Source organism: Penicillium taxi (genome assembly GCF_028828555.1).
Source record: "Penicillium taxi strain IBT 34144 chromosome Unknown utg000005l_segment0_segment0, whole genome shotgun sequence".
Classification (NCBI taxonomy): domain Eukaryota; kingdom Fungi; phylum Ascomycota; class Eurotiomycetes; order Eurotiales; family Aspergillaceae; genus Penicillium; species Penicillium taxi.
In genome coordinates this window covers 740,715-766,990 of record NW_026643207.1, presented here as the reverse complement: position 1 = coordinate 766,990, position 26,276 = coordinate 740,715, and the positions used below count along the sequence as shown (strand labels likewise).

Sequence of the window (26,276 nt, the reverse complement as noted above, 5' to 3'; positions counted from 1 at the left end):
ATGTCAGCTGATATTCGTTCCAACAGTTTCTTTTTTAGAATTGCGACCGATAGGAAGTTGAGATACAGAACAAGATTCTATGGTCTTTTCAGACCGAGTGAACTTAAATAAACCCAAAAAATATAACAAACCGACAGAACAGTTATAGACCATGTAGACCGCGCTCATTTTGAGGCCGTAATATGAAAACGAAAAAGCAGCACTTACGTTACATTACATTCTAAAAAGACATGTGGATATTAATTCTCAAGTGTGGCTGTGCGTAATCTGTAATAACTATGTAACGGTTTTTAATCTTGTTACCAGTCGGTCGTAATAGGTTTTCCACGGAAATAGCGATGAGTTGTTTGCGTAGGTTTCGCTCTCTTCCTTCACTTCGATTCTGACCTTCGCTAGTGATATATGTCGTCCATTCTACAAGTATAATCTCTAAAAAAACATATCAAGCAGATCTAAATTCTATTTCTACTCAATTTTATTTCGCTTAAGTAACTAAATCATGCTATTGGAATTTTAAGTGGTGAAACTAGAGAACGGATTCAATACCACGGGATCTCATATCTACACAAAGCCAATCCAGGGCATGAAAGGGGGAGCCTAGCCGTACACTATAATTGAGATTATGTGGGTCAAAATCAAGCAGTAGATAACATAATGTACAAAACAGTGAATAGTATTCGAATATATATATACCGCAGTCAATGAACACTGCGACGATGGCACATTAGATGAGCTCGTGATCTAGTGCATCGTTGAGGAACCTCCATGGCCTTCCAAGCTTGACGCAGAGCAGCTGGTTCTATCTCCGTAAAATGAAGCCCAATCTGCCTCAAGGTCAAGCTCTGATCCTTGAGCTGAAACAGCTTTCGCTTTTCTTTTTTATTCAGTCTGTGACGAAGCTTGGGAGTATCCGGATTTTTCACGTTATTAACGTACAGCCGTGCTCTTGCTTTGGCTCTTATAAACGGTCGGCAAACATCACCAATATTAGTTTGATCATCATTTGAGTTTTTGTCGTCGGTGTTTCCCTGTAGCTGGGAATGCTCCTCATGTATACCCTTTGCTGAATTGCTGCCTAAAATGATGATATGTTCTGTATTTGCACTCGTAGCTGGCTTCACGTTCGTATTTGTGCCCGAACAGTTCATACTTGATGGATTGATAAAGCTTTGGGTGGGAGAGTTGAGCTGTATTGTGTCATCCGGCTTCTCTTCATTTGGATCAAGCTCATCTTTATTGCAATTTGGAGTCTCCAGCTGAAAAGGTGCTTGCTCGTCAGACTGGAATTCAACCTCAATTTCAAAATTTCTGGGCTTGAGAATTTAAGGATCAATAACATCAAGGCAGGGAGTTGCTGGTAGAGAGCTGAGTAAAGGAATTGCTGCGGAAAAGCAAGGCGCAACTGGGTCAACTGTTCTGCTTTCACTTGATTCTTCACTAAGCCATAAGCATGAACTCTGTTCAGGATGTTGCTTAACGGAAGAATGCAATCTATGCACGGGCATAGTTTTGTCATTTGACAGCATATGCTCAAACTCGGGACGCGGAGGCGAATAGGGATGAAAGCATAAGTTTTTGGGGCAGTTCTCCTTTTATTTCGTTGAATTTGCTTTCGCTTTCATGTTGTAGGCGCGCTTTCTCTTTCTCGTGGCTAATGGATTTGACCATATGGCTTTGTTCAATCCGTGTATATCATGCAAATGATGTCGAAGGTCGCGCTGATTGTGAAAGGCTTGACTACAGCCGCAAGTATGCTTGCTTGGGGAATACTGATTTCTAGATAAATGTTGTTCTTCAATATGCCGCCTTAGATTACCACTTTGCAGCCAGTATTTTAACCGGTCTTCTGCGAGAAGATCTGTGTTCCATAAGCAAAAGGGGCAGTAGCCAGGGCGAATGACTATATGGCGATATACGATAACTTCATAGTACTGGGTTTTCCAACCCTGGAGATGCGTATTACAATGATCTCGCCATTGATCTGAAAGGAGCCATTTCATGCACTCGTAGCAATAGCACATCTGCGTATCCGAGATCTGCATGTTCATGGCTATCTCACGCCGGACACATTTATGAATATGAACACTTCTTTCAGATTTTATTAGGCTGATAAAGTCAGAATATATTGTATCATCATAGACTTGATATTCTCACCTTTCAATCTTCTGTTGGCAGTCTCTTGTGGGGCAGAGACCTTGAAACGGTCTTTCATTGGGCAGATAGACCACATCAAAATCACGAGAACAGTGAGTTTTAAGATCTTGCACAAAAAGAAGCATTTCGTTAAAAGAAAGCTCTTTGGTGCAAGACATCAATGACGCTATGCGGGCAGTTTCGGGCATAGCCAAGACCTGAGCTCGTGTGCAAATATCATTTTCAATGAACACTGAGTCTTCTTTGCCCCTGCTGAGGATTCTTTGGTCTCGTCTCTCTTGGACCCAGCGGGTCTGATATTCCTTCAGCTCTAGGAGGCGGTGTCGAATTAAGGCCTTGTTATAGCGCAATCTCTCCGCAGCTCTAGACTCCTTATCGGAGTCCTGGAATCCAAGCTTCTCGATCCGTTTCTTGATCTCCAATAGTTCTGGCTTCTCCATAATACCTTGCTCAATTTCCGCCGGTAGCTCGCCTGGCAGTCCAGGTTCATAAAACCTTTCAAACCCCTGAAAATACTTAATATGATCCGATTGGTCTTGCTCATCCAAAATAGCTGAAACTATGTCAATGGAAGAGCAATGTTGCAAATAGTCCTTAGGGTATGTTCCTGGCCCTTTATGGCCATATATTTGTGAAACCAGCGCTGATCCATGTTTTCCGATTTCAAACGTTATTGATTTTATGGCAAACCAGAGTTGAATTTTCTCATTCTTACCTTCAATCATTTTTCCAAGGTTCTTTCGAATATCGTGAACTCTGGGTCTCTTGCTGTAACCAGCAGCAGTGAATATTTCACGCAGGCATCTGCCAAATACATCCTTGGCTAGCGGTATATCTTGAGGTCCATCAGCAGTGACATTTCTAAGGACAGGCTTCTCCAGATATTCATCATTCCAGCGTAATGGAATCGGCCCCATTGAAAGATCATACTCGGCCAGGTCCTCCACACCATTAATGCCAAAAAGAGCACCGTGCGCAAGTGCCAGGGCCAGAAGGATATAGCCAGATGCAAACTGCGGCCTCTTGGTGTCACGGATTCTAATTCCAAATCTCAAAAATAGGTATGTGAGCTCTCAAAAAATTAGGTCAACCAAAAAAGAATAAGCTTACACTGTATAGTTTGGATCACGATTGTTCTTGAGCCATACTTGATTGACTCTCCATTCTACTTTCCAAGGTGCTGTAGAGCAAGGAAACAGAACTAGATCAATGTCCTGTGACGAGTATTAATGAAAAATAAAGGTATCTTTGGAGTGTTCTCACCTTGTATCGAAGGCCTCTTTCCAGTTTATCCTCATGAGCCGGGATGAAGGCTCCAATTCTTGCTCCAGTGAAGAGATATAACTGAAGGGCCAGAAGAATGATGACTTTCAGTAACCCTGGCATGAAATGGCGGTGATCTATTTGCCACAAGGAGGAGACAGTCCTGATGAAATCTTTTTTGGTAAAACTATGGTTGGGAGACTCGATGTTTTCAATGGTTCCTTCTGCTGTCAGTGACCTCTTGATCCACTGGTTTAAATTAGTGTGTGCTTATGGTATTGATTGAAATGAGTGAAGGAAACATAGGCTCACATTGAATATCTCTTTTCGATCTTCCAGCACAATGGTAATCTGCATGTCCTCTTCGAGGCCACCAAAAAACCGCTCTGCAAATGACAGAACTGTTTTCACCACTGGTCGTCCGCTTTTGCTGATTCGTCCTCGTGCAAAATGAATGTACCAGCGGATAAACTCTTTAATGAGCTTATAATCAGGAACATTGGAGTCTTGGTCCTCTTCGTATCCTCCCTTCCTATTTTGCTCGAGGAAACTAGAAGCAGGTCAGTTTTTTTATATAAAATTTTAGAGCTAGTCATACCAAAATTGGGTGGGGGCTTACTCTTTCCATAGCATTGCATGTTGCTTGTATGTTCTCTTAGTCTTGGCCAATCTTTTGTCTTTATCTCGAATCGCATCTTCATTTGCAAAAGCACCGAAAACATAGCCACTTTTCTCTAAGCGTTTGTAGCGTTCCTCTTTTGCGATAATGTCTCTTTTTTCATGAAACTGTCGCTTACCCATACTGAGAAAGTAAAAAAGCGCTTGAGAAATCAAGGGAAGTCAGCTAAAGAGAGAATGAAAGAAGTTTTGATGATGGTCCAAAATGGGATGCCCCTTTAACTTATATTTATATCTGTTTATGCCTAGGCAACTTTGATTGAGTAAACAAGGCAAAATTTCCCCTTCATATTCTTACGTCATCTATATGCAAGTGGAGAGGAAGATAAACACCTCAACCATCACAAAATAGTTTTCAAATTCACACCTGGTTGGCGCTAGTACCCTTGTGGTGTAGCCTGGGAAAGGACTGAGTGCTCAATAGATGGCACTGATCGATCTCTGAGTAAGCAGGGAGCAGCCAATCATGCTCACTGAGCAGTCACTGAGAAGTCACTGAGCGCTCATTGGGCCTCAGTGACATGTCACGTGACGAGCATGAGCAGCTTACTGAGCCTGAGATCAGACTGAAATTTACTCACTGAGCTTGACTCTGAGCGCCCTCATTAAAGCGGCGGTAGCTGTTTTAGGAAAGCCCCACCGTGGAAAGGAAATCTGCTACATACAGGTACCTATGTAGATAAATAGCTAGCAGAGAAGGGTACAGGGTAAGCGCTATTTAAAAAAACTCAGAAAGGAGATTTACAGGTACTTTTGAAATATACATGCTACGAATATATTCATTTTTATGTATTACCGAGTGTTATTATGAGAGAAGTTTAAGTCAAGAGTTGCCACAGATCTCAATCTCGAAGATTGGTAACGTATGAAAGAATAAGAACACGAAAATTCTAAGCTCGAACATTATTTGTGCCGAGCTCTAGTATGAAAACCAGGCTAACATCGCAAATGCGATTGTTTGATGTAAAAAACGCACGATAACTCATAAAGTTAGAAAGTCACACCCGTGGACTACAGTAAGTCCGGAAACTGGTGCTACCACCTTTACTCTTTCGAATCTTTGTACTAAAACATACTAGATACATTGGGTATAGGCTCAGGGCTGTATAAAATTTATGTCTCATCACTGTATTGACAGCTAGAACTTTCCATGATAATGCAAATCAATCAAACAAATAAACAAAGGGAAAAGGGAAAAGGGAAAATGGGCCTTCAGAATCTGGTGATGTATCATAACTGACCATCCCTCCGTTAAACCCAAGTTTATTCGGTATCTGGTAGAGCGAATAGCGACTAGCATCTTCTTCCCTTGAAGTCTACTTATGCACCCGCTTATTAAAATAATCAGCTTGTCAGCCACTACTCTCTTTACTTAGCGGCCCGTTGACCTCTGGACTTTGGTGTAAGCTAACACAAAATGCCGTTATTAGGCTCTTCGGCATCATCTGCCTTGGTGAGATGAGTTATGCTCTCTTCAATATTGATATATACCCACCTGAATTACCTAATCTATGGGAACGGATTCCTTCGTATGCACCTACGCCGGTCACGTAGACTGCGAATGCACTCAATTAGTAATTTGCCCTTGTATACTGGCTAAGTGCCTTTCCGGCCTACAATGTATATAGTAGGTAAGTGAATTCCTGGCTATTATATGGTCTATGACCCTATACACAGAGAATCAGCCGCAGCGCAAGAATTGCTATCATGGTTTGTTAGTGGTGTGTGGAAGTCTGATGTATTGATTTCATGCACATTGCTAATGTACGAGTTCTTAAAAATTCGCATTCATCCTGTATCTAGCAAATCATGATCATCAGTTCTTCTCTCGGAATGTTATCATAAACTTCCAGTCTACCTTATATAAGATAATGGTCTTCGCTCTTGGTTTGATGTGATCCTTCAAATATTTTTCATTCCATCTTCTCCTAGTAGATGCCCGAGGCATCGAGCCACCGAGACAACTTTAGCGTTTGCACGGGATTATCTGGTTATCTAGCTCGCAGGCTTCATTGTCTACTTATCCTCTTCGCCGCAAAAATACTAGCGCGCTTTCCATGCTATTGGTTTCTTGTCTATTAATAATAGAAGCAGATCATCTCATTTCAAAGCGCCAAGCGGCTCTTCTCTGATAAAGACCAGAGAGACCCACTCATGATTTCTAGGAACAAATAAGTTCAAAAGACCGAGGAGATACACTCAAAACGAAAACATCAAGCCTCAAAAGCAACAGAATCTTGTAGATGCCAAAAAGTGCTATTTCAGCAAAGATAACACTATCCAATAATCTTTAAATATTCTAGGGCTAGTGTAGTAATCATACATTAGCGAGCTTTACTATGCGGCTATGTGCAGATGGGAAGGCAGCACTGTTTCGGGAGGGATTACCCTATCCAATAGTCTTTGAATATGAGAAACAGGGTGAGAGGCTGAGAGCGGTTGAGCCCCACCCTCTTTCGCGCGATGCCCGCGATGCCCGCAATGATTCTCTTGGCTGAATTGCTATTAAACCATTGGATAAGACTATATATTGTTATATGCACCTCGCCACTTTTGATCTTGCTGCTCAGTGCAACGGGTTGATACCCGACAATATGCCTCTCTGGAAAGACTGTGCTCCTGGTTCCTGTGCGGAGCCGGACGAGCCATCCCCAGTCTTTACAGCGTACAATTCCTGCATTCATCCCGTAACGTAGACCACTTGACCGGAATTACGTTAGATAAGACGAGTTCAACATAGACCTTTATGTAAAGATCTTATAAATTTCTCTAATAATTTATAAAAAGCTCTAAAAAATGATAATATGTCACGGTGCTAGCCCGGGCTAATAGAGCGGGTCTCATGTAAACTCTGAAACTCTGTTTAGACGTAGCTCTTCAATGCTATACCTTCGTCCTAGCCTGCTAGTGCATGAACCAGTTCTTGTATTATTCCTGCCGGAGCCTGTATTGTGACATAATAAGTTGTGCAGAAGAGGTGAATTATGCTATTTACAGTAATCATCATCATTATTATAATATCAATTTTATTAGGGGTTGAATCAAATTGGCTATTTTATCACTAAGTGAAACCATCTTCAGTGTAAATAGTACAAAGTAAGAATTATTAGTAAAATAAGATGCGGTGGCGGGGTGATGGGGTTTGCTACAATGAAGTATTTCCTACATGTTATTGCTGATCACTTCTAATTCTCACTCCATGAGTATTTTTAGCGCCCCCTTAAGCTTTTCATGACTCGTCTCATTACAAAAAAACCTAGTGGTGAAGTTTTCATTACTCAATACGGTAGAAAAACTCATAGGGTCTTAGGGTGAAGGGGGACCCCGCCACCCTCTGACCTATATGCTCGGATCAGCTGGAGAGTCAGTTGACAGCTTGGGCTGCGTGGCTGCGAACATGAGGCACATTGTTTGATCTGACCGAGGATCTTATCACTGCAAGTTCTCAGCCTGATGCGTCAATTTTTTATCATAGAAAATGGCTAGAAAAAAACCCGGCGAATGTTGGGGAAGTCGACAGGGGCTCATATGCAGGATGTCTGGTATAGGATGATAGGTCGACGAAAGGTGGTTATCTATAGGCATTTATAGGTCCCTACTTTGCAGATCTTTTATCAGGTGTACATACAGCTGAATTTATTTTTGCGGAGTATTCGCGATTCTAGACATTCGTCTCAATACAGAAGAGACCTCTTCGTATGGAGAGGCAATCGTTCAGGTTGCAAAATTATCCCCTCCAATTTCCCCATGATTTTTGCTGCAATTTTTGGCAACATGTTGCGAATTTATGCCTTATGGCGTGCTGAGCATTGCGCTCCTCTGGGGGTTGGGGTTGAAGCTTGGATCTCATGTCAGAAAGCTTCTTGTGCCGTGGATCGAATGCGTCGATCCCAAAAGGACACCAGACCTGATTCATTGAGCCCCTTTAACGAGGGAGAACTCTCCGTTGTGCCGCTAATTAACCTCATGAGTGAATTTCCATATTCTACCGGCTACACACATCCCCGGCAGGCCCCAGCTACCGATAACTACATCTACGGACAATACCCTGTTTTCAGACAAGTTGGGTACGCCCACAACTGGAGTAGTGTGACCGACCAGACAGTTTCCTCAAAATTCACCAGCGCATTCAATACATACTGGCATGCGTCACTGTCTCCATTTATCATAGGAAGTACGTTACCAGTTCAGGCAGTGAATACGTCTATATTTGACAGTGGTCTACCATCTTTTAATATGAATACAGCGACGACATTGCGATCTATCATGGTTTACCAGATAGAGTGGACATGAGCTATAACATTCATTCTCGTGGCTCTTTTGCTGCAGCTCTGTGCATTCATTGGGTTATTCCTCAAGTTCCAGACCATTGCCCCAGATCTCTTGGTTTCATCTCTTCTATGACCAGAGATAATCCATATATTCATCTGCCTTCTGGAAGGAGCAAACTATCGGGGGCTGAGAGGGCTAAGCTCCTCCGTGATCTGCCTGTTCAGATACTAGATTTGAATGGTCAAAACAACACAGGATATATTGCCTTGGGGAGTGCTGCAAAGGAAAAGGTGAGGTATGAAAGGCTCAACCGATCTCGCTGCTATTGTTGAAATTCATATACTCCAATTAAATAGCGTGTTTCTGTGCTGATGATCTCCAAATAGGGTGAGTTTGGGTCAAAAAATGAAGCCTAACCCAACCTATGTATAGGTCTAATTCTTAACCCCCGCTAAAGTTATTAGGAACAATAAACATGATATGTCGCTCGCTGGCGAGGTAGCTAGCTACTCGCTTATAACTGAGAATAGTGATAAACATGGTGGGCTCCATGTTGCGACTGTCGCTCGCTTGGCGAGCGTAGCTAGCTAGTCGCTCGTAACTGAGAACAATGGTTGAGTTTTACTGCAGTAAGATAGCGTGGGGTTTACTGCAGTAGAAAGGAGTTGGTGAGCTTCAACAAACCACTACTCAACACCGTAGAAAATCCACCAATCTGGTAGTGGATGCTACGATACTGAATGCTGTGGTTGTTGTGAAGTCTTTATTTTCATTGATGGAGAGAACTAGCAATTTATACTACATGAGGGTTCCTCCACCCTGGACGAATGTAATCATTCGTCCGAGACAGAAGAGACGGTGAAGACGGAACACCACTGTCGCGAATGCAAATCGCTCAAGGGTGTCGTTTGCAATGAATGCATATTGTTCAAGGACCCGTGATATACTAATTTAGTTCTTCCAAGTAGTTATTCCGAACCGAGAGTTACCGCGTTAGCAGAAGCTTTTCGGCCGAAATACTTTCCGCCTTCAGCGGTTCTGCTTCCATGTGTTGACAGCCTTGTTTCTCATACGGCTGTCGCAACAGGACAAGCAATATAAAGTCGATTATATATGGATGAGAAACTCGTATAAAGCAGACCGCGCAACGCGCTGCTCGCTACAGATATAAGTTGACTTCCATCCTTGTCAAATTCCAAGTCTTCTGGAAGTAAAATTCTCCTCCTTTACAACCTCAGGAATTCTTGAGCTACCATCATGGCTTTTGGAACCAATGGAATCTGGTTTGTTTACTACAGTGAATGGACTCGGGAAGTGAATAGAACTAGTGGAATCGGGGCATATCCGATTCCATCGCGGGAACTTAGAAGAAACACACATCAAACCGCACACTTATTACTCGTATCAACGTAGTAGTAATAGTGTATCGAGACCCCTGTGAACCGACAATGGCACCTATCGCACCTTATCTTAAACCCTACACAAGTTCTCGACTAATGCTGGTGTTAAAGCAGGTTTGAAAACAGGGTTTAGGAATTTAAAGCGCGGAGGACAGCATCTAAAGTGCCACCATCTCTATATTAAGGTACATTAGTGCCATTTCAGCTAATATCAGTGGAGGTAAGTATGTATTCATATCTCTCCTTTGTGCCCACCCGGGCAGGTGTCACACTGTCTTTTGATCTCTGTCCTATTAATCGATACTCAGACTTACACTAAATAACTGGCCCTAGGATGATGATAAGACTGGAGGACTTATCTTATTGCAAACGATCCACAAGAGGGCGTCACCATCAATACTCTCATTAGGTCCGCTAAGTATACAAAATTCACAGATTCCAGCAAGACCACTACCACCACAATCGCTACTAGCAATAGTAAGGTCACTACTACCGCTATTACTACTGTTGAAGTAAAAACATAATCCACCACGAACCAAGAATATGAACGCACAGGTGCTCGCCAGATAATATTGCAGACTGCCACAAATAATTGGGCTAGTGGTGAGAGATCATAATTTTGATCTTGTTCACTCCGAAGTAGCCCCACCGCTTGTATTCGGTATTCGAAGCGGTCGTTTTTCTCTCTGGGTGCTTCAAGCAGTGATTCAAGAAAACGATCATCAAATTGATGCATTGAAATCTGCTAGGAAGGTCAGGATGAAGAAGACCTCAATACTTTGATGGATTTGAAGCTTGAAGTCTAGAGAATGATTGATGAGTCCTTCAGATCTGTTGAGAAAAAGCTTCATCCTTCAACCTTCTATGTATGCTAAGTTTTAATCGGAATCTTCTTATCACTGCAAGATGAATTCCATGATGAATTAATCGATTCCAAGATTGCCTGGCAATACAACTAAAAGAGGTTAAGTCTTGGCACTCCATAGTTAACTATACAAGATGATTTCCAAATGTTGTAGAGCCTGGTTCTATCAGCACAAAGGAGGGGATTGTAAGAACGAGGTTCATGAGGCGTTCGGTTTTTTTTAGCGAATCAGGGCTAAGAATATGAAGAAAATGGATTGGAAAGTTGAATGCGTTATCATCCGGAAAGAAACCCGAGATTTCCTCCCCGCATGCAGGTATCTATGCGCGCTCTTCAGGCCGAAATTACGGAGTAGCTATAAGTATATAAGACTTTGAGAGTGTCAATGAATGAGATTAAACGACTTGTGATAATCATAAACCTCTTCAGTTGTAAGTTATCATCATGCCAGGTCTTGCAAATACATTCAATCACATATCCATCGCCAAGCTGCACCCAACATTCGGAGCAGAAATTAGCGGCGTTGAATTTTTGCATACTGTGGAAGAAGATGTATTCCAAGAAGTTCTGGCAGCCATAACTAAGGTTGGTATTCCACCGAGAAAGTAGAAGAAACGGACAAGCTGATGGCTTCGCTCTTGAATAGTACGGAGTATGTGTATTCCGCAAAACGGGCCTCAACGACGCCAATCATGTCGCCTTTGCAGCTCAATTTGGCGAGTTGGACGATGTGACTCCCTACTTGGCAGGTGGACGACCTAATAGACTTTCTGATGACCGACTATTCGATGTTGGCAATATCGATCTAGACGGCAGTGTCTTCCCACGGAATAGCGTGCGCCAGGAATGGAACAAGGGAAACGGACTTTTCCATGTAGACTCGAGTTTTAACCCTCGACGAGGAGGATACTCACTGCTACGAGCTCATGAACTTCCCCCAGTGGGAATGGGTGGCGAGACAGACTTTGCCGACGTGCGCACAGCATTCGACGAGCTGCCCTCCCAACTTAAAGCAGATCTGCGCGCAAATGATTATGTCGCCGCACACTCGCTTTGGCATTCGCGTAAAATGGCTGCCCCGGCCACCTTTGCAGATGTGAATCCGGAGGACTATTCAATGAGCCGACACAAATTAGTGCAGAAACATGAGGCATCGGGTCGGGAAACGATGTATATCGCCTCGCATATTCACCATATCGAGGGGATTGCCAGCGAGGAGTCGTCAGCGCTGGTTAAGCAGTTACTCGACCATTCCACACAGCCGCGGTATGTTTTGCGGGTGGGATGGGAGAATGTAGGGGACCTTGTCATGTGGGATAATACGGCTGTGATGCATCGTGCCGTTGGAGGTAGCTTTGAGGGGAAGTTCCGGCGAGATATGAGGCGGGCAACTGTTCATGACGGGAGTTCCACGGCGTGGGGGCTGAATGAGAGAAGTGAAGTAAGACAGGGACTTCCATGATTTAAGTGGTAAATAAGATCGGGATGGTGCCTTGTGAAACAGACGAAGTCTGTTACTCATGATGATACAAGCTCTTTTGAAGTATGAGACATATACGTCACTATTTTATATTTAATGATGGTTATCTTGTCATCGAGTTCCAAGGTTACTCACAATGGCGATCTCATACTTATTTAGGTGGTTTCTATTGTACACAGCCCCAAGCTTGTCACTTCCAGGGAAAGCCATCTCTCGGCAGGAAAGTCCGATATACCATACGGATGGCTATTTCCGAGGGTTAGAATGACATATTCCAAGGCTGTGATACTGTGCACCTAGGTATAAAGGTGAAAGGTGCCTCCGGGTTTATCTCTTACAATCTACTGTACTATACAATCATGATGACCATTACCAAGTCCATTAATGCTTTTCTTTTCTTTCTCCCTTTCTGGTCCACTGCAGCTCCAATCCCAGATGATGTCTCAAATCCAGCCTTCAGCGTCATGGCAATCCACTCAGCATCACCAATTCACTACATGCAAATGAATGCGCAAGGCCTCAAGCTCTGGCTGGGTGGTCAGACCTCATCATACTGTCCTGACATGATAACCGATTGTCCAGCGGGTACCAGAACTGTGTTCTCCCCTGGTGGCAACTCACTGGTGAGCAAGGCCAAGCCTATACAGTATACAGTGCACTGATAGAAAACAGGATGTCGAGGTCCCTGGAGGCCAACAGGTCTATGTTACTTCATCTGGTGCTCTGAGCTTCACACAGGCCCATTCTGCTTCGATCCCAGAAGGATCTCACATTGGAGGGTTCGCTTATGAGCCTGGCAAGCCTTGGGCTCATTATGTGTACAACGGATGGAATACTACTGGTTTGATGGCCTGTCCTACTGAGGATAAACGCTGGCAGGTATTCTCTGCTGCGCAGAACGCTACTGTGCCCCTGGGTAATGTCAATGATTGTCTTAGTTTCTCGACTATTGCTTTGACATATGATGGTGTTGTGCCAGCTTGGCAGTATATTTAGTTGTTCTTTGTTTTCGCTTGCAAGGTGTTTTCTTGGATCATACAGAATGATTTTATAAGGGAATATACCAATAATGACATTTGATCAGATTGATCTTGCTTTTTTTCTATATACGAGCGTAATAGGGTATCGTTTCATTCTAAGCCAGTCTTCTTTACTTTTAGTTTCGCCAGATACGAATCGCCTTGTCCTTACCGCCGCTACCAACTTTCTCTCCGTCAGGGCTCCAGTCGACCGCGAAAACCTCGTCCTTGTGTCCTGGGAGATCTGTCGACAATTTACCTGTGCGGACGTCCCAGACTTTCAGGGTGGTGTCCTTGGACGCTGAAACCAGGAGTCGGGAGTCGGCAGAGAAAGCGCATTGGTAGACAGCGCCTACATGGCCACGGAATGTAGTAATGAACCTGGTATTAGATTAGCATTGCTCATAAAAGGATAAGATTCGGATAGATTTACTTTCCGTCGCGGCCATTCCACAGCTTGACATGGTTATCAAATCCGGCCGAGGCAATGTAGGACATATCAGGCGAGAAGGTGACGTGGTTCACCTCCTTCTGGTGACCAAGCAATCTGGCAACGGGCTTGTTGGAACTGGAAGGCTCCCACAAGTACATCGTAAAGTCATCACTAGCTGACACCAAGCGCTCGACAATCTTGTTGTTGACTGTCGCAGCCTGCTCAAAGCGCTTCCGTGCTGCAGCAACCTTCTCGGCTTCCGATGCGGGGACCTTGCCGGTATGATCGTGGTAGGCAGTGCGAAGAGCAAAGTCAGTCGATAGAGCCAGGTGGTTAACGCGGTGAGCATGCGCCGACAGGGTCTGAATTAGGGTACCCTCCTTGGGATTCCAAATCTTGATAGTCTTGTCGTGAGACGCAGTATAGATCTGTCCAGTTCCACCCCATCGAACGCAGCTCACAGAACCCTTGTGACCCGTCAATACAGACTCAATTCGCTTCGACACCACATCCCATAAGCGTACGGTCGAATCCTTGGACGCCGACGCCAGACGGGGCCGCCCAGACTCTTGCAGATGGTACGGCTCCCATGCCAGACTGGTAATCCATTTCGCGTGGCCCTTCAATGGGCCTCCGAGAGCCTGTCCCTTCTTCGCATCCCACAACCGCACTGTATTATCCATGCTACCGGTTGCAATTATGGCGCCGTTCGGAGAGTAGGCGACAGCCAGCACCCAGCTGGTATGTCCCTTGAGAGTGTGCAGTGGGGTTCCAGTATCACAATCCCAAACTCGGGCAGTGGAATCACCACTTCCAGAAACCATTGTCGACGATGAGACTGGGGAGAAGGACGTGGCTAGGATGGCCTCGCCGTGTCCGGCGATGGAGGCAGCACATCGCGAAACGGCCTTGACGCGGAATACCGCCTGTGGTGTAAAGAAAAGTGGGACTGTGTCTTCGGTAGTTTTGACTCCAGGCTGGAGAAGCGAGTGATACAAATTGGCGAGGATGTCGATGGTTTGGCCTTCTTTATCGGACTGGTAGGTGAAGCGGTAAGGCACGCGCTCATCATCATCGTCCTAAACAAAGCCTGATTAGCAATCAATCCCGGTTGTAAATCCACCGAAAACTTTACATTTCCTTGCAAGGTGTTCAAGAGCGTCTCCAGGTTCTTAACATTGGCATCGGCCACGGGGACCGAGACCGCGGGACCAGTGGCATTGCCGGTGGCCTGGTCGAAGAACTGGACACGAATGCTGCCAAGATCGCTAGGAATGCTCTGAATCTCCTGCTGCTCCCGGGCTTTCTCTGCCTGGGCAACCTTCTGGCGCTTGCTAGGAGGGGGCAATAAAGTCGCCATTGTTCGTTGAAGAAATAGTTTGAGGAGGGAAGAAAAATTAAAATTTCCATCTCCTTATCCTTATCGTTATCGTGGGGGTTCATTTCAACGGATCAATAAACGTTTTCATTCTATTTTTGCTGTCCATTTGGAATTGATTCAAAGGAGATTAAAGAGCAGACTAATGATATGATACTTGTATTAATTATCAAGTTCAAGTTCAAGAAAGAAATAGGCCAACTATTCTTCCAGGGCTCACGATATTATATCACGTGACCAAAGTCATAGATTCTGCCGTGAACCCACTTATATACAATGAGGCGGTGTAAAGCCAACGTCAACATTTAATTCTATCTCTTTTTCATCTGTTCACCCTGGGCAATATTTCTCTGGCGGGATATGTAGCTGCAGCCTCAATTTTTCTTATTCAGGCACAACTAGGGATGGTAACAGATCTACGTAATCAAAATTGCTGACGGATTTGACGGATTTGACGGATTCAACGGATTGAATATAAGGCTCAGTTTTTAGATTTTTGATTTTTGAATATTGGGCTATAGATGTTGACCACAGTCTGGAAAGTATTTGATAGGGTAAATTGAATTACTTCGGCAAGTCTACGCAGGCCTAAGTAGAGAGTTGTAGTTGATACCGTTTTTTGTAGTAGTGAGTAATTTGTCACCATCTCCCGTTCTCAATCCACCAACTTCAACGTCAGATCACAGACAGTTTCGCTCCTTCAAGCTAACTGTTAAATTCTAGTTAATGATATCAAGTTTATCCAATCCTGTTTATCAAAATGTCTATCGCTTCGAGACAACCCCCATCGAACTTCTTGCCCTCAACCTCCCAGGATACCAGCAGGCGTCCAACAGCCCGCCCAACCACAATTGCCACTAGTATTGCAGCCCAAGATATCATCTGTGCTGTTAGTGAGTCCAGGGGTGTATCGTCAACGGTTGGCCTCGCATTTGTCAACCTAGCGACAGCAGAGGTAGTACTCTGCCAGATCTGTGACAGCCAGACCTATGTCAAGACAGTTACCAAGATCGGTGTATTTGAGCCTAGCGAGATATTGTTCATGAGCACAGCCAAAGAGTCCAAATTGCGATACATTATCCAGGAAAACTTGCCAGATCCCATCTTCACTTTTCTGGACCGCAGGTTTTGGTCAGATAAGACAGGCCATGAGTATCTTGACCGACTGGCATTCCAGGATGAAGCTGATTCCCTCAAGGTCACACTAGGTGGGAACTACTTTGCAGCCTGCTGCTTTGCTGCGGTAAGATTGGGCGTCCCTCATATCTGGCAATTCAATTGATCAAATTAGGTTTTGAAATATGTCGAACTTGAGCTACAACGTATTTTCACCTCGCATTCCCTGAGAATCAAGTTCGAAACATCACAGGGATCCATGATTATCGACTTGGCTACCATTTCTTCCCTCGAGCTCATCCAGAACCTCCACAATGCCAAATCGAGGGACAGTTTGTATGGGCTGCTGAATGAAACCTTGACTCAGATGGGAGCAAGACTTCTGCGAGCGAATATACTGCAACCATCTACTCAACGTGTCAAGCTGATGGCCCGGTATAATGCCGTACAAGAACTGTCCACCAAGCAGGAAATGTTTGTGTCAGTGCAGCAGGCACTGAAAGGATTCATTGATGCTGATAAGGTTTTGACTGCAGTATGGATTAATTCCACTTATGGTCCTGTTAAAATACTGACTTGGTAGATCATACTGATCCCGACCAAACAAACTTTCCAATACGTCGAGCAATCAGTCAACAATGTCATTATGCTCAAGACCTATATCTCAGCGATCAGCAAGATCTATCAAGCATTGCGCACAGCGCAAAGTCCTTTGATATTGACAATTCGAGAGGTAGGTATTTGCCACAGACTTGAATGATTCCCATGCTGATTAAATTAGCTGTGTTGCCCGGCAGGACATAGATCAGTTGAACGTCTTATCGACGATAATCTGAACGAGCATATTAAGTATCAAAGTAAGCCACTGGATCTTCGAAATCAACGCATATATTGTGTCAAGGTAAGCTTCGAGGATTGGACTGCCTTCAGCAGCATAATGACATCTTTTAGACCGGTGTCAATAGTCTTCTTGATGTAGCCAGACAGGCATACAAGGAGGCTAATGCAGACGCTGTAGAGCTCGTCGAGAAGCTAGGAGGTAAGCTGAGCCACTTTGACTGAAAAGTCTTGTTACTGATGGCCCCCAGAGTCATGCAACCTCGTACTTGACTTGAAGTATGACAACGCTCGCCAATACTACATTTGCATCCCTACAGCAGATCATGAACCACTTCCGGATGTTTTCATCAATGTTTATCGGAAGAAAAATCGGGTCGAGTGTCAAACATTAGGCTTGGTCAAGCTTAACCAGAAAATCACAGACGCACATAGCGAAGTTATCAGCTTGAGCGACCAAACGATCCAAGAGCTTCTGCGTGATGTGTGCTCTGAGGTATCAGGACTGTTTCGAATCAGCGAGGCAATCGCAATGCTTGATATGCTGGCAGGATTTGCACAGCTGGCAACAAGCTACGATTACATCTGTCCAGAACTGACAGCCACACTGGCCATCAAATCTGGACGCCATCCGATCCGCGAGAAAATCCAAAAGAACAAGTTCATCCCAAATGACGCATATGCGGCGCCGCAGTCCCGATTCCAGATAATCACGGGCTGCAACATGAGTGGGAAATCGACTTACATACGAACTATAGCATTGATGACGGTGATGGCTCACACTGGCTGCTTTGTACCAGCTCAGTACGCCTCTTTCCCAATCGTACATCAGCTCTTCGCACGTGTTGCAACGACAAACGACCTCGATTCAAATGTTTCCACCTTCGCAGCTGAGATGCGCGAGATGGCATTCATCTTGCGCCACATACAGCCTGGAGGAATGGTTCTAGTTGATGAGATCGGTCGGGGAACAAGTCCCATAGACGGGCTGGCAATCGCTGTCGCCCTAGCTGAGGCACTCCTAGCTAGCAACGCGCTCGTCTGGTTTGTCACTCATTTCCATGACCTGGCGCGTATCTTATCCGAGCGGAGCGGCGTGATGAATTTCCATCTGGCCGCAAATATTGCCCCAGATGCAGCAAAAATGACGATGTCGTATCGGATCGCTGAAGGTCCCGTCCCTGATCGTCGGTATGGTCTTACACTAGCCAAACTGGTTGATCTCCCCGCTTCAGTGATGGTGTTTGCAAACGATGTTTCTGAGAAGATGGACCAGATCGCTCAACGCCAGAATGCCCCCTCACGCACAGTGGTCATTGCGCAGAAGCGAAAGCTCCTCCTTGCGCTCCGGGAGCAGCTTATCATTGCACAGGATGGCACGATGGACGACGAATCACTTCGTAACTGGCTTAAGGGGTTACAGGATAAATTCGTAATGCAAATGGCTGCTATTTATCGGGAGATGGATTCGATGAATCCGGCTTCAACAGAACTGGGAGACCATCGGGGTCAAAATGTGTCTTCACTTTTGGGCGAAGGACCAGGTGGACCTTCTTCAAGTAGAGGCCATGAATCCAGTCAATACCTAGTAGAAGTTGTATCTGTCCCTGGCAGTATTATAATTGATTCAGGTTCCAAGCCGGAAATGACCGAAAGCGACGATGAGCTGGCCTGAAAGCTGGAGACTGTATTCATCATGTTATTCATAGTTTCTAGGGATACTGTGTACGAGTAGTTAAAATCCATGGATATTATGATAGATGCTAGCCAGAAAAATACTCAGGGAACATCCCTTCAATTGGATAAAAAGTGATATATTAGTCTCTTCTTAATGAAACATGGTTACGATCAACCATTGTGCAATCCCGGCGACATAACCCGTAGGCAGGAAAGCCATGGTCAATTGGTCAATCCATATCATACCTGTTATTACTTTGCAGGAGATGGCTTTCACTTTTCAGGTCGCATGATGTGTACCAAAGGATGAAGAGGAAAGAAAGGAAAGAAAGAGAAGAGGGAGATAACGGGACTTGAAAGCGCTAGTCCATAATAGGCGAATGGTCCCAAGTACAATAGAAATGCTCCACTGATCTGCGCCCCACTTATTTACTCCCCGAATATTGAGGCTAGATATCTTCATAAACGCTGTTCCTGAAATGACGAAAAAACCAAAAAAAAATGACGCGTTGTCCAAAAGCCATCTAGCGAGCTTCAAAGCGATTGGAAAAAAGGGGAAAGAGTCATAAAATCATTCGTGTTGCGGATTTGTCAACTGACCACATGGTCTTTGGAATATATGATACCTAGGTAGTACACCCATCTTGTTCCTTATAAGTCTGATCTATCCACTATTTAATTGAACCAAAGAAAACTGAGGAATATCCTAGGTAAATGGTCGATCCACAGTGAATCCCTCGCGTAAAATCTCGGTGTAATGACCGCTGATGGGCTGTCTACTCGTTAAACCAATGGTCATCCAAAATTTGTCTTGCTGACATCCTTGCTGACGGCTCAAACTGCAATAACTTTCCAGTGATTTAACCCAGCCTCGCTATATCCTCTTAGGTGAGATCGAGACTCTGTGGGCCCTCAAAATATACTTCTTCTAGCCATTGCTGAAGGTTGGGCCCGGTGCTTTCCGTGATGATTCTGTCGTCTCTTGCTCTTATAATATCCTATTTCTCGTGACATCTTTTGAGTAGCTCGTCATACTTCATCTCTAGCATCTGGTGAACGAGGACTGTGAGCTTAATAAAACAGGTATCGAAAGGTAGTTGGCCAACTAAAAGTTCAAAGAGCTATTATACCTATCAATTTATGGTCCTGTAGTGTTTCATCTCGGATAAGTTCATTTATAATACATTATTTACTCTATAGGCTAACACGATAATCAATGGGGGCTTGAAAGATAACTTCAGGTACCCGAACATATAGGTGTGTGTCGCGTTTGAGGGACCGTTGTGCGTAAGAATGATTCTCTGAAGTCGATTAACTAAGCCGAATGCCAAGAACACGTTAGGTAACATGAGATAGACCTAACGATAGTGTAAGGCATAGTGAAGACCAAATTACGGGTATGCAGATCTGTATATTGTTTAAGCATTATATTGTTAAAGCATGGTCCACAATATCAGCAAGACAATAAACGAGCTACCCCCACGTTCAATAATGCATTTTGATGACGTTTAATCTAGATATCTATGAAATCATCAATTGCATTTGGGGAAAGCATGTCTCAATCGTGTTTGGGATATTAGGTCCTAGATATCCGACGTGGGGATAGATATCACATGACCCTATCTACATTAATATAATAGTTCATCGAAGTTACCGTATCAATGTTCCAATCCTTGTAGAAACGCATCGTACACGAGTCATATCGATCCTAAGCTGCCATAGAACTGTTCACAATGGAACAATGTAAAAAGGGCTACATCTCTACCACGATGGAAAGGGGCAATATCTGATCATAAACTGTATGAGGAAAGAGAGAACAGACCATCGGATGATGGGAGTGCAATGAGTGATGTATAGGTGGGTTACATCCAGGAATTGAGAAACTTGAAATCTTAGAATGAGTATTACAAAATAGATATCAGTAGTATCACAATTTCTTTAATTGTGGTGAGGACTTGAACCGATTGCTCTGGCCTGGTTCTTTTTGCGGTCCATAACAGCATTACAAGAGCTCAAGATTATAGGACCCCCATTAGAGGATCCAGTCTCCCAGATACATAATCCATTTGCATCGGCGACATCATGATTGAGGAGTTTCTATCAGGATGGAGCCAGTGCTCTAGAGTTAATAATAGCCCACAGCTTCATTAAGCTGGTGGAACTACTAAGTGCTGGCCATATTGATTCGAAGATTGCAAAATTACTGTCGGTACACCGGTGGATATAGGAAGGTTGATGAGAGGCTAACGCCCACTTCTAACACCTATTATAGGAAACGCTTTACGCCCCTATAATATCTTGTGTCTGAAGGGGTTGTAAAATCTGATCTTTCATTCATAGTGAGGACTAGCTATTTATCCTACAAGTTGCTCTTCTGTCTGAGACGAATGTGTTACATCGTCTAAGACAGAAGAGTCGGCGAAGACGGGACATCCCAGTTATATGCATACAGTTCAAGGTTGTTGTTTGTGATGCACTCCGAACAGGGATTCGTGATGTGTCGTTTGTCCGATATCCCAACAATTACTTATGATTTGACTAGGTATAAATTCCAAGGGACACCTTTATTCCTGAAGCCCAATCATCAATATTCCCGTTATAACGCGTATTTCATGTCTCATGGCGAATACATAGGCAATTTATTGCTTAAAAAATAAAAATTGAATCAAGTCTCCGATTGTACACCACCCGTGAATTTTGATACTTTCAAATAATATCGCCCATGAGGCCGAAATTAGATATGCCGAAGATTCTTTCGAACAATACTCACCAAATTTAGCTGAGAGATAGGTCTTCGGAAATTGAACCTAGGAATCACGCTTCCATTCACATCAATAGCCGAAACGGGGTGGGAATGTATACCAATAGAAACCCTAAGTCAACTCCTCAAAGATCTCACGAGTTAGCATAGCAGCAAGCAGTTCAACACAGAAAGGATTGAAACTCGAAACTCAACTATCAAGGTTTTTGGAAAGAGTAGTCTTGACTCTTTGGCGAGAAAGAGGGCGTGCATACCAAAGGCTACACCAAGATTAACTCTAAAGAAAAGGAGCAAAAGGCTACAGGCCTGCGCTTCTTCTTTGACAAAGCTGAAAGCAGATTTCTTCGCCTGTAAACGCAGATTTACGTGGTGATCGTTCTATAGCAGAAATAGCCTGCAAAAGACTTTATTGATTCTTTGACGACGTAGCAACGTATTTAGATAAATACCTACAAGCTGGCGTGCTCAGACTTATTACTCTAGATAAGCACATATAGCCATGGAGACAGGAGTTTGTACCTTAATAGAGATCTACTTGGCTAATTACTCCACATGCAGATGGATAAGTCAGCGCGCCAGCGCCGAACTCCAACTTTTTTTTAACCCCCCACTATCAAGGTAGGCACGGATTACTCTTCAACGCTAAACAGCAACAGCTCAGGGCTGTTTGCCAGTGCTATCTGATTGCCCTCCTATCCTCAACTTTTACTTTTTTTGCCATGGCTGATAACACACCTGCTCCATCGTCGTCTAATGAAGGTCGTGGTGGTCGCCGCCGCGGCTTTGGAGGGGCTCCCCCCTCCGGACGCGCTAACTCGCACCAAACCCCTGGAAATGGCGCAGGAAATAGCGCAGGAAATGGTGCAGGAAGAGGCTCAAAGTCTCGTGGCCGTGGAGGCCGTCGCTCTAACGGACGCGCCAAGCAAAATGGTACGGATGGCGAAGAGCAAGAATCCCAACCACAGCCTACCGCAAAGGTCACAAAAGCGCTTCCGGCGGCTACCGATGACGCCGATGACGGCGAGGTTTGCTTCATCTGCGCTTCAACAGTAGAACATACCTCAGTCTCACCTTGCAATCACCGAACTTGCCACATATGTGCCCTTCGGCTTCGTGCTCTGTACAAGAATAAAGCCTGTGCGCATTGTCGGGTATGTTAGCTTGTCACATACTTATTCGCCTGTGATACTAACATAAGCTGGATATATAGAGTGAATCGAGTTTTGTGATCTTTACCGATGACCCCGTACGACGATTCGAAGATTTTAAGAAGCAAGACTTTGCCCGAACCGACGAGAACCTAGGCATTCAATATGAAAAGGATGATATTTTTGAGGATACAGTGCTTCTACTACGATACAACTGCCCGGACGAGGACTGTGATGTTGCTTGCTTGGGATGGCCAGATTTGCATCGCCATGTGAAGACTCAACATAGCAAGGTTCTGTGTGATCTGTGCACTCGCAACAAAAAAGTTTTTACTCATGAACATACTCTCTTCACTCCGGCCCAGCTAAAAAAGCACGAGAAAAGTGGCGACGATAAACCAGGTGCTATCGACCAAAGTGGTTTCAGGGGACACCCTGAGTGTGGTTTCTGTCGACAACGCTTCTATGGAGACGACGAGCTTTATGCTCATTGCCGAGACCGTCATGAGCGTTGCCATATCTGTGACAGACGCTCTTCGCATCGTCAGCAACAGTACTATCTTGATTACAACGCCCTCGAAACGCATTTCCAGAAGGATCATTTCATTTGCCTGGACAAGGAATGCCTGGAGAAGAAATTTGTCGTGTTCGATTCAAGTATGGACCTCAAAGCCCACCAGCTAGAGTCACACCCAGAGGGAGTATCTAAGGATATAAGGAGAGACGCACGACTTGTTGACCTTTCTGAATTTGATAATATGCGAAGCCCTTATCAGCCACAACGTCAACGTCGTGGTGCTGGTAGGGGCCGCGATCCCAATGCAGAACCCCTGCCGCAATCAAGTGCACAACCAATGAGGCGAGACCAACTTGCCTATCAGCGACAAATGGCCATCCAGAGCGCGCAGTCTGTCTCTACTCGAAGCTTCGGTGGCCAGTTGTCACGAAATGATACCCAGACAGTGCAGGCTCCGGATCGATCAGCCGGTACCACTCCTGTGCAGTCTTCTGCATCGCGTTCTCAACGGCCCCCGGCTGCAGAGCTAGAGAGCCTCAGCTTAGCTGCTAACCCTCAACCAATCGGTCCACATGATCAGGCACGGCAATTGCGCCACACGGCTGTGGTCGATCGGGCCTCAAACCTCTTGCGCAATGATACCCATAAGCTTGCCGAGTTCCGTACTCGAGTTTCCAGCTACCGAACTTCTTCGATTTCAGCTACGGGCCTCATAGATGCCTTTTTTTCTTTGTTTGATACATCTAGTTCTGAACTGGGTAAACTCATTAAGGAACTTGCCGAGATTTACGAGGAAGAGGATAAACGAACAGGTCTCTTACAGGCATGGAGTGACTGGCGCGCCATCAATGAGGATTATCCTTCTCTCCCCGGTCCGGGCGGAAATATCCCAGGTATGCCGGGTACTGCGAATACCGGTGGTATGCGCGTATTACGCTTAAAGTCATCCACTGCACAGTCATCACGATCCGCTGTCGGCAAGAACCGCGCCGTGCAATCCTCATCAAATCCTTTCCCTCCACTTTCTTCTTCTTCTGCCGGCCCATCCAGTCGCCGAACTCCAGTTGGTGCAACCCCATGGGCTGTCGCCGCCCCACCCCCTTCCCTGGCACGTCCATCCGTTACTGCTACTAGTACCCCCAATCGCTCCTCTTCTTCCACACCAACCACCTCCACTCGCCCACTTCCCAAGCCTGCATCCGATGCATTCCCTGCACTTCCTGCAGCTCCTAAGCTTAATGTGATGATGGCTGGCAAATCGCGCGGCTCCGCTGCACGCTGGGATGAACGGCGCACACCGACCTCTGCCGCTTGGGGATCCAATGAACCCTCGGGAGCTACTTCTCCTGCAGAGTTTGACGATGAAGCAGTTGGTCAAAAGGGAAAAAAGAAGAAGGGAAAGCAGACCTTGTTTCACTTTGGATAAAGTTCGATGGCGGCAGCCAATTTCTGTACATTGTATGCTGAATCTCATTCTTATAAGCGATTTCAAAACTGGGTACTATTATGAATTCTGGTAATAAAACTTGGTGATACAATCCTCGTACTGTGAATTTAACGATTTTTCGGAAGCAAGTCAGTAGCTTACGTGCTAGTAGTGAGAGTGAGAATGAGAGTGGCAGCAAGAGTAAAAGTGAGCAAGAGTGTGTGTGAATGAGTATGTAGAACAATTTTAGCGTTTGCTCCAGACTATACTGCTTGCATTGGGATATGATATAATGCAATTGCTCAGAGCCGATAACTATGACCTCTCGGGCCCCGGGGCCGCAAAAACGCCGGCTAGAAAGCAAAAAAAAAAAAAAAAAAAAGCAAAGTCTTTATATAGAGATGAACTGAAGAAAGGAGACAAGCGCCAATCTTCAAAAAAATCAAAAAATCAAAAGCTGCCTCGACGGGAGCAACTTGGAGTAGTCCAACCAAGCACCCCCATGCATCGCAAGTAATCCAAACAATCAAAAGACAGGGTCGTTAGAATGAAACAGAGTGCCAATTTGGACAGTTCACAACCAGGGATGTTCCTCCCAGGTGCAATGACTATTCATCCGGATTATACAGATTCTGATTGAGAATCTTGGTCATGGTAAACATATGGATACGATCCTGTTTAAAGACCGCACGCATGGGGTCGTCGCATCGAATCTGTCGCCGGTCACTAGGGTCTTGAAGTTCATTTTCTCGAATATACTCCCAGACCTTCTTGACCGTTTGTGGTCGTGAAAGCTTTTTAAAGTCAGCATATTAAATAGGGATCGAAATGGGGTAGAACATGAACATACAGTGACTTGGCCTCCTAAAAGTGCTGATAGAGAGGGGGAGAGATTGAGTGGTTTCTGCATAATAAATCAGACCGATGCAATTCAGAACAACCGAAGATTTCTGCTTACATGAAACCCGCCAGTTCGATTGACTTCCTTCTTAGTATCCGAGCCCGATTCAATATCCGAATCATCCTCGGCCTTGACCCGTTTGGAAGTCTTGGCCTTGCTTTTCTTTTTACTTGGCGCGGTGCGCCTTGTGTTTCCGCCTCGGGTTGGCCGTGCGCGCATATTCTCCTCCGCTTGTAGCTTGGCCGCGAACATGGCATCGGCGTCGATATCGACATCGGCCTCCTGTTTGCGTTTTTTATGAGGCGGAGATGCGATATGCAGGTCAGAAGCTTCTTCACTGGCTTGGTGTTTCACGGGGGAGGAAGATGGGCGCGGAGATGGGACTACTGAGGGGGAATCGCTGTCCTTTGGCCCATTGCTGACGGGCTCATCGGGGGATTCGCCCACTCCGTTCTTCTCGGCATGGATATCAAATCGTTCCATGATAAGCTGTTTTATGGCAGCCTGTGTACTGTTAGTCTGATGACTTCTTTGGTGCCGAAAAAATAGCTGACCTTCTGCGGCGTGAGATCATAACCAACAACATCTTGGAGACCCTTGCGGATCCGCTTCTCAGAGATGGTATTGAGATCGCTCTTAGCCAATATTGAGTCAATGGTCTCAGTATACTGATCGCGCAGTTCGGGAGAAACTATTGGTCCCGGTTAGTCAAGGAGATTGGGCATGCTGACGGAGCCTGGCAATTGGAGTCGGGACGTGGCTGCGACAACATACGCGACATATTTTTTGCAGTCAATCCGGAGATCGTGTATTTTAATAAGCAAATGATATTCAGACTGTGTAAAAATGCTACACCGGAAGCTCCTGCTGAGTATAGTATGTAGTAGAATGGCGCTAGCGCATGAGCGTTGAGGTGTAGTTACTCTCGTCGTACTGGCGCTCAAGAGCGGC

General features: G+C 44.9%; 8 protein-coding genes across 8 annotated transcripts; 5 read left to right on the top strand and 3 right to left on the bottom strand.

Annotated features, from left to right (window-relative positions):
- Nucleotides 1–698: 698 nt before the first annotated feature.
- On the bottom strand, nt 699–1,505 carry N7495_007659 (uncharacterized protein; the record flags this gene model as incomplete). Its single annotated transcript, XM_057210310.1, has 2 exons — nt 699–1,313; nt 1,338–1,505. The coding sequence occupies 2 exons, from the start codon at nt 1,503–1,505 to the stop codon at nt 699–701; spliced, it is 783 nt and encodes a 260-aa protein (XP_057059853.1).
- Nucleotides 1,506–7,869: 6,364 nt separating this feature from the next.
- Nucleotides 7,870–8,388, top strand: N7495_007658 (uncharacterized protein; the record flags this gene model as incomplete). Its single annotated transcript, XM_057210309.1, has 1 exon — nt 7,870–8,388. The coding sequence occupies one exon, from the start codon at nt 7,870–7,872 to the stop codon at nt 8,386–8,388; it is 519 nt and encodes a 172-aa protein (XP_057059852.1).
- A 2,688-nt stretch (nt 8,389–11,076) lies between these two features.
- N7495_007657 (TauD/TfdA dioxygenase family protein) lies at nt 11,077–12,094 on the top strand (the record flags this gene model as incomplete). Its single annotated transcript, XM_057210308.1, has 2 exons — nt 11,077–11,217; nt 11,279–12,094. The coding sequence occupies 2 exons, from the start codon at nt 11,077–11,079 to the stop codon at nt 12,092–12,094; spliced, it is 957 nt and encodes a 318-aa protein (XP_057059851.1).
- Nucleotides 12,095–12,474: 380 nt separating this feature from the next.
- N7495_007656 (putative IgE binding protein) lies at nt 12,475–13,108 on the top strand (the record flags this gene model as incomplete). Its single annotated transcript, XM_057210307.1, has 2 exons — nt 12,475–12,735; nt 12,767–13,108. The coding sequence occupies 2 exons, from the start codon at nt 12,475–12,477 to the stop codon at nt 13,106–13,108; spliced, it is 603 nt and encodes a 200-aa protein (XP_057059850.1).
- A 160-nt stretch (nt 13,109–13,268) lies between these two features.
- On the bottom strand, nt 13,269–14,924 carry N7495_007655 (WD40 repeat domain-containing protein; the record flags this gene model as incomplete). Its single annotated transcript, XM_057210306.1, has 3 exons — nt 13,269–13,512; nt 13,565–14,643; nt 14,700–14,924. 3 exons carry the CDS (start codon nt 14,922–14,924, stop codon nt 13,269–13,271), a joined length of 1,548 nt encoding a protein of 515 aa, XP_057059849.1.
- A 778-nt stretch (nt 14,925–15,702) lies between these two features.
- N7495_007654 (MutS family protein MSH4) lies at nt 15,703–18,570 on the top strand (the record flags this gene model as incomplete). The annotated part of the gene is made up of 6 exons (XM_057210305.1): nt 15,703–16,185; nt 16,234–16,593; nt 16,642–16,791; nt 16,840–16,959; nt 17,010–17,097; nt 17,147–18,570. 6 exons carry the CDS (start codon nt 15,703–15,705, stop codon nt 18,568–18,570), a joined length of 2,625 nt encoding a protein of 874 aa, XP_057059848.1.
- A 3,482-nt stretch (nt 18,571–22,052) lies between these two features.
- N7495_007653 (E3 ubiquitin-protein ligase HEL2) lies at nt 22,053–24,424 on the top strand (the record flags this gene model as incomplete). The annotated part of the gene is made up of 2 exons (XM_057210304.1): nt 22,053–22,484; nt 22,544–24,424. The coding sequence occupies 2 exons, from the start codon at nt 22,053–22,055 to the stop codon at nt 24,422–24,424; spliced, it is 2,313 nt and encodes a 770-aa protein (XP_057059847.1).
- A 608-nt stretch (nt 24,425–25,032) lies between these two features.
- N7495_007652 (SWIB/MDM2 domain protein) lies at nt 25,033–26,014 on the bottom strand (the record flags this gene model as incomplete). Its single annotated transcript, XM_057210303.1, has 4 exons — nt 25,033–25,218; nt 25,275–25,328; nt 25,383–25,829; nt 25,880–26,014. Coding segments are annotated over 4 exons (822 nt in total), but the record flags the coding sequence as incomplete, so codon positions are not given.
- Between the last annotated feature and the right edge of the window lie 262 nt (nt 26,015–26,276).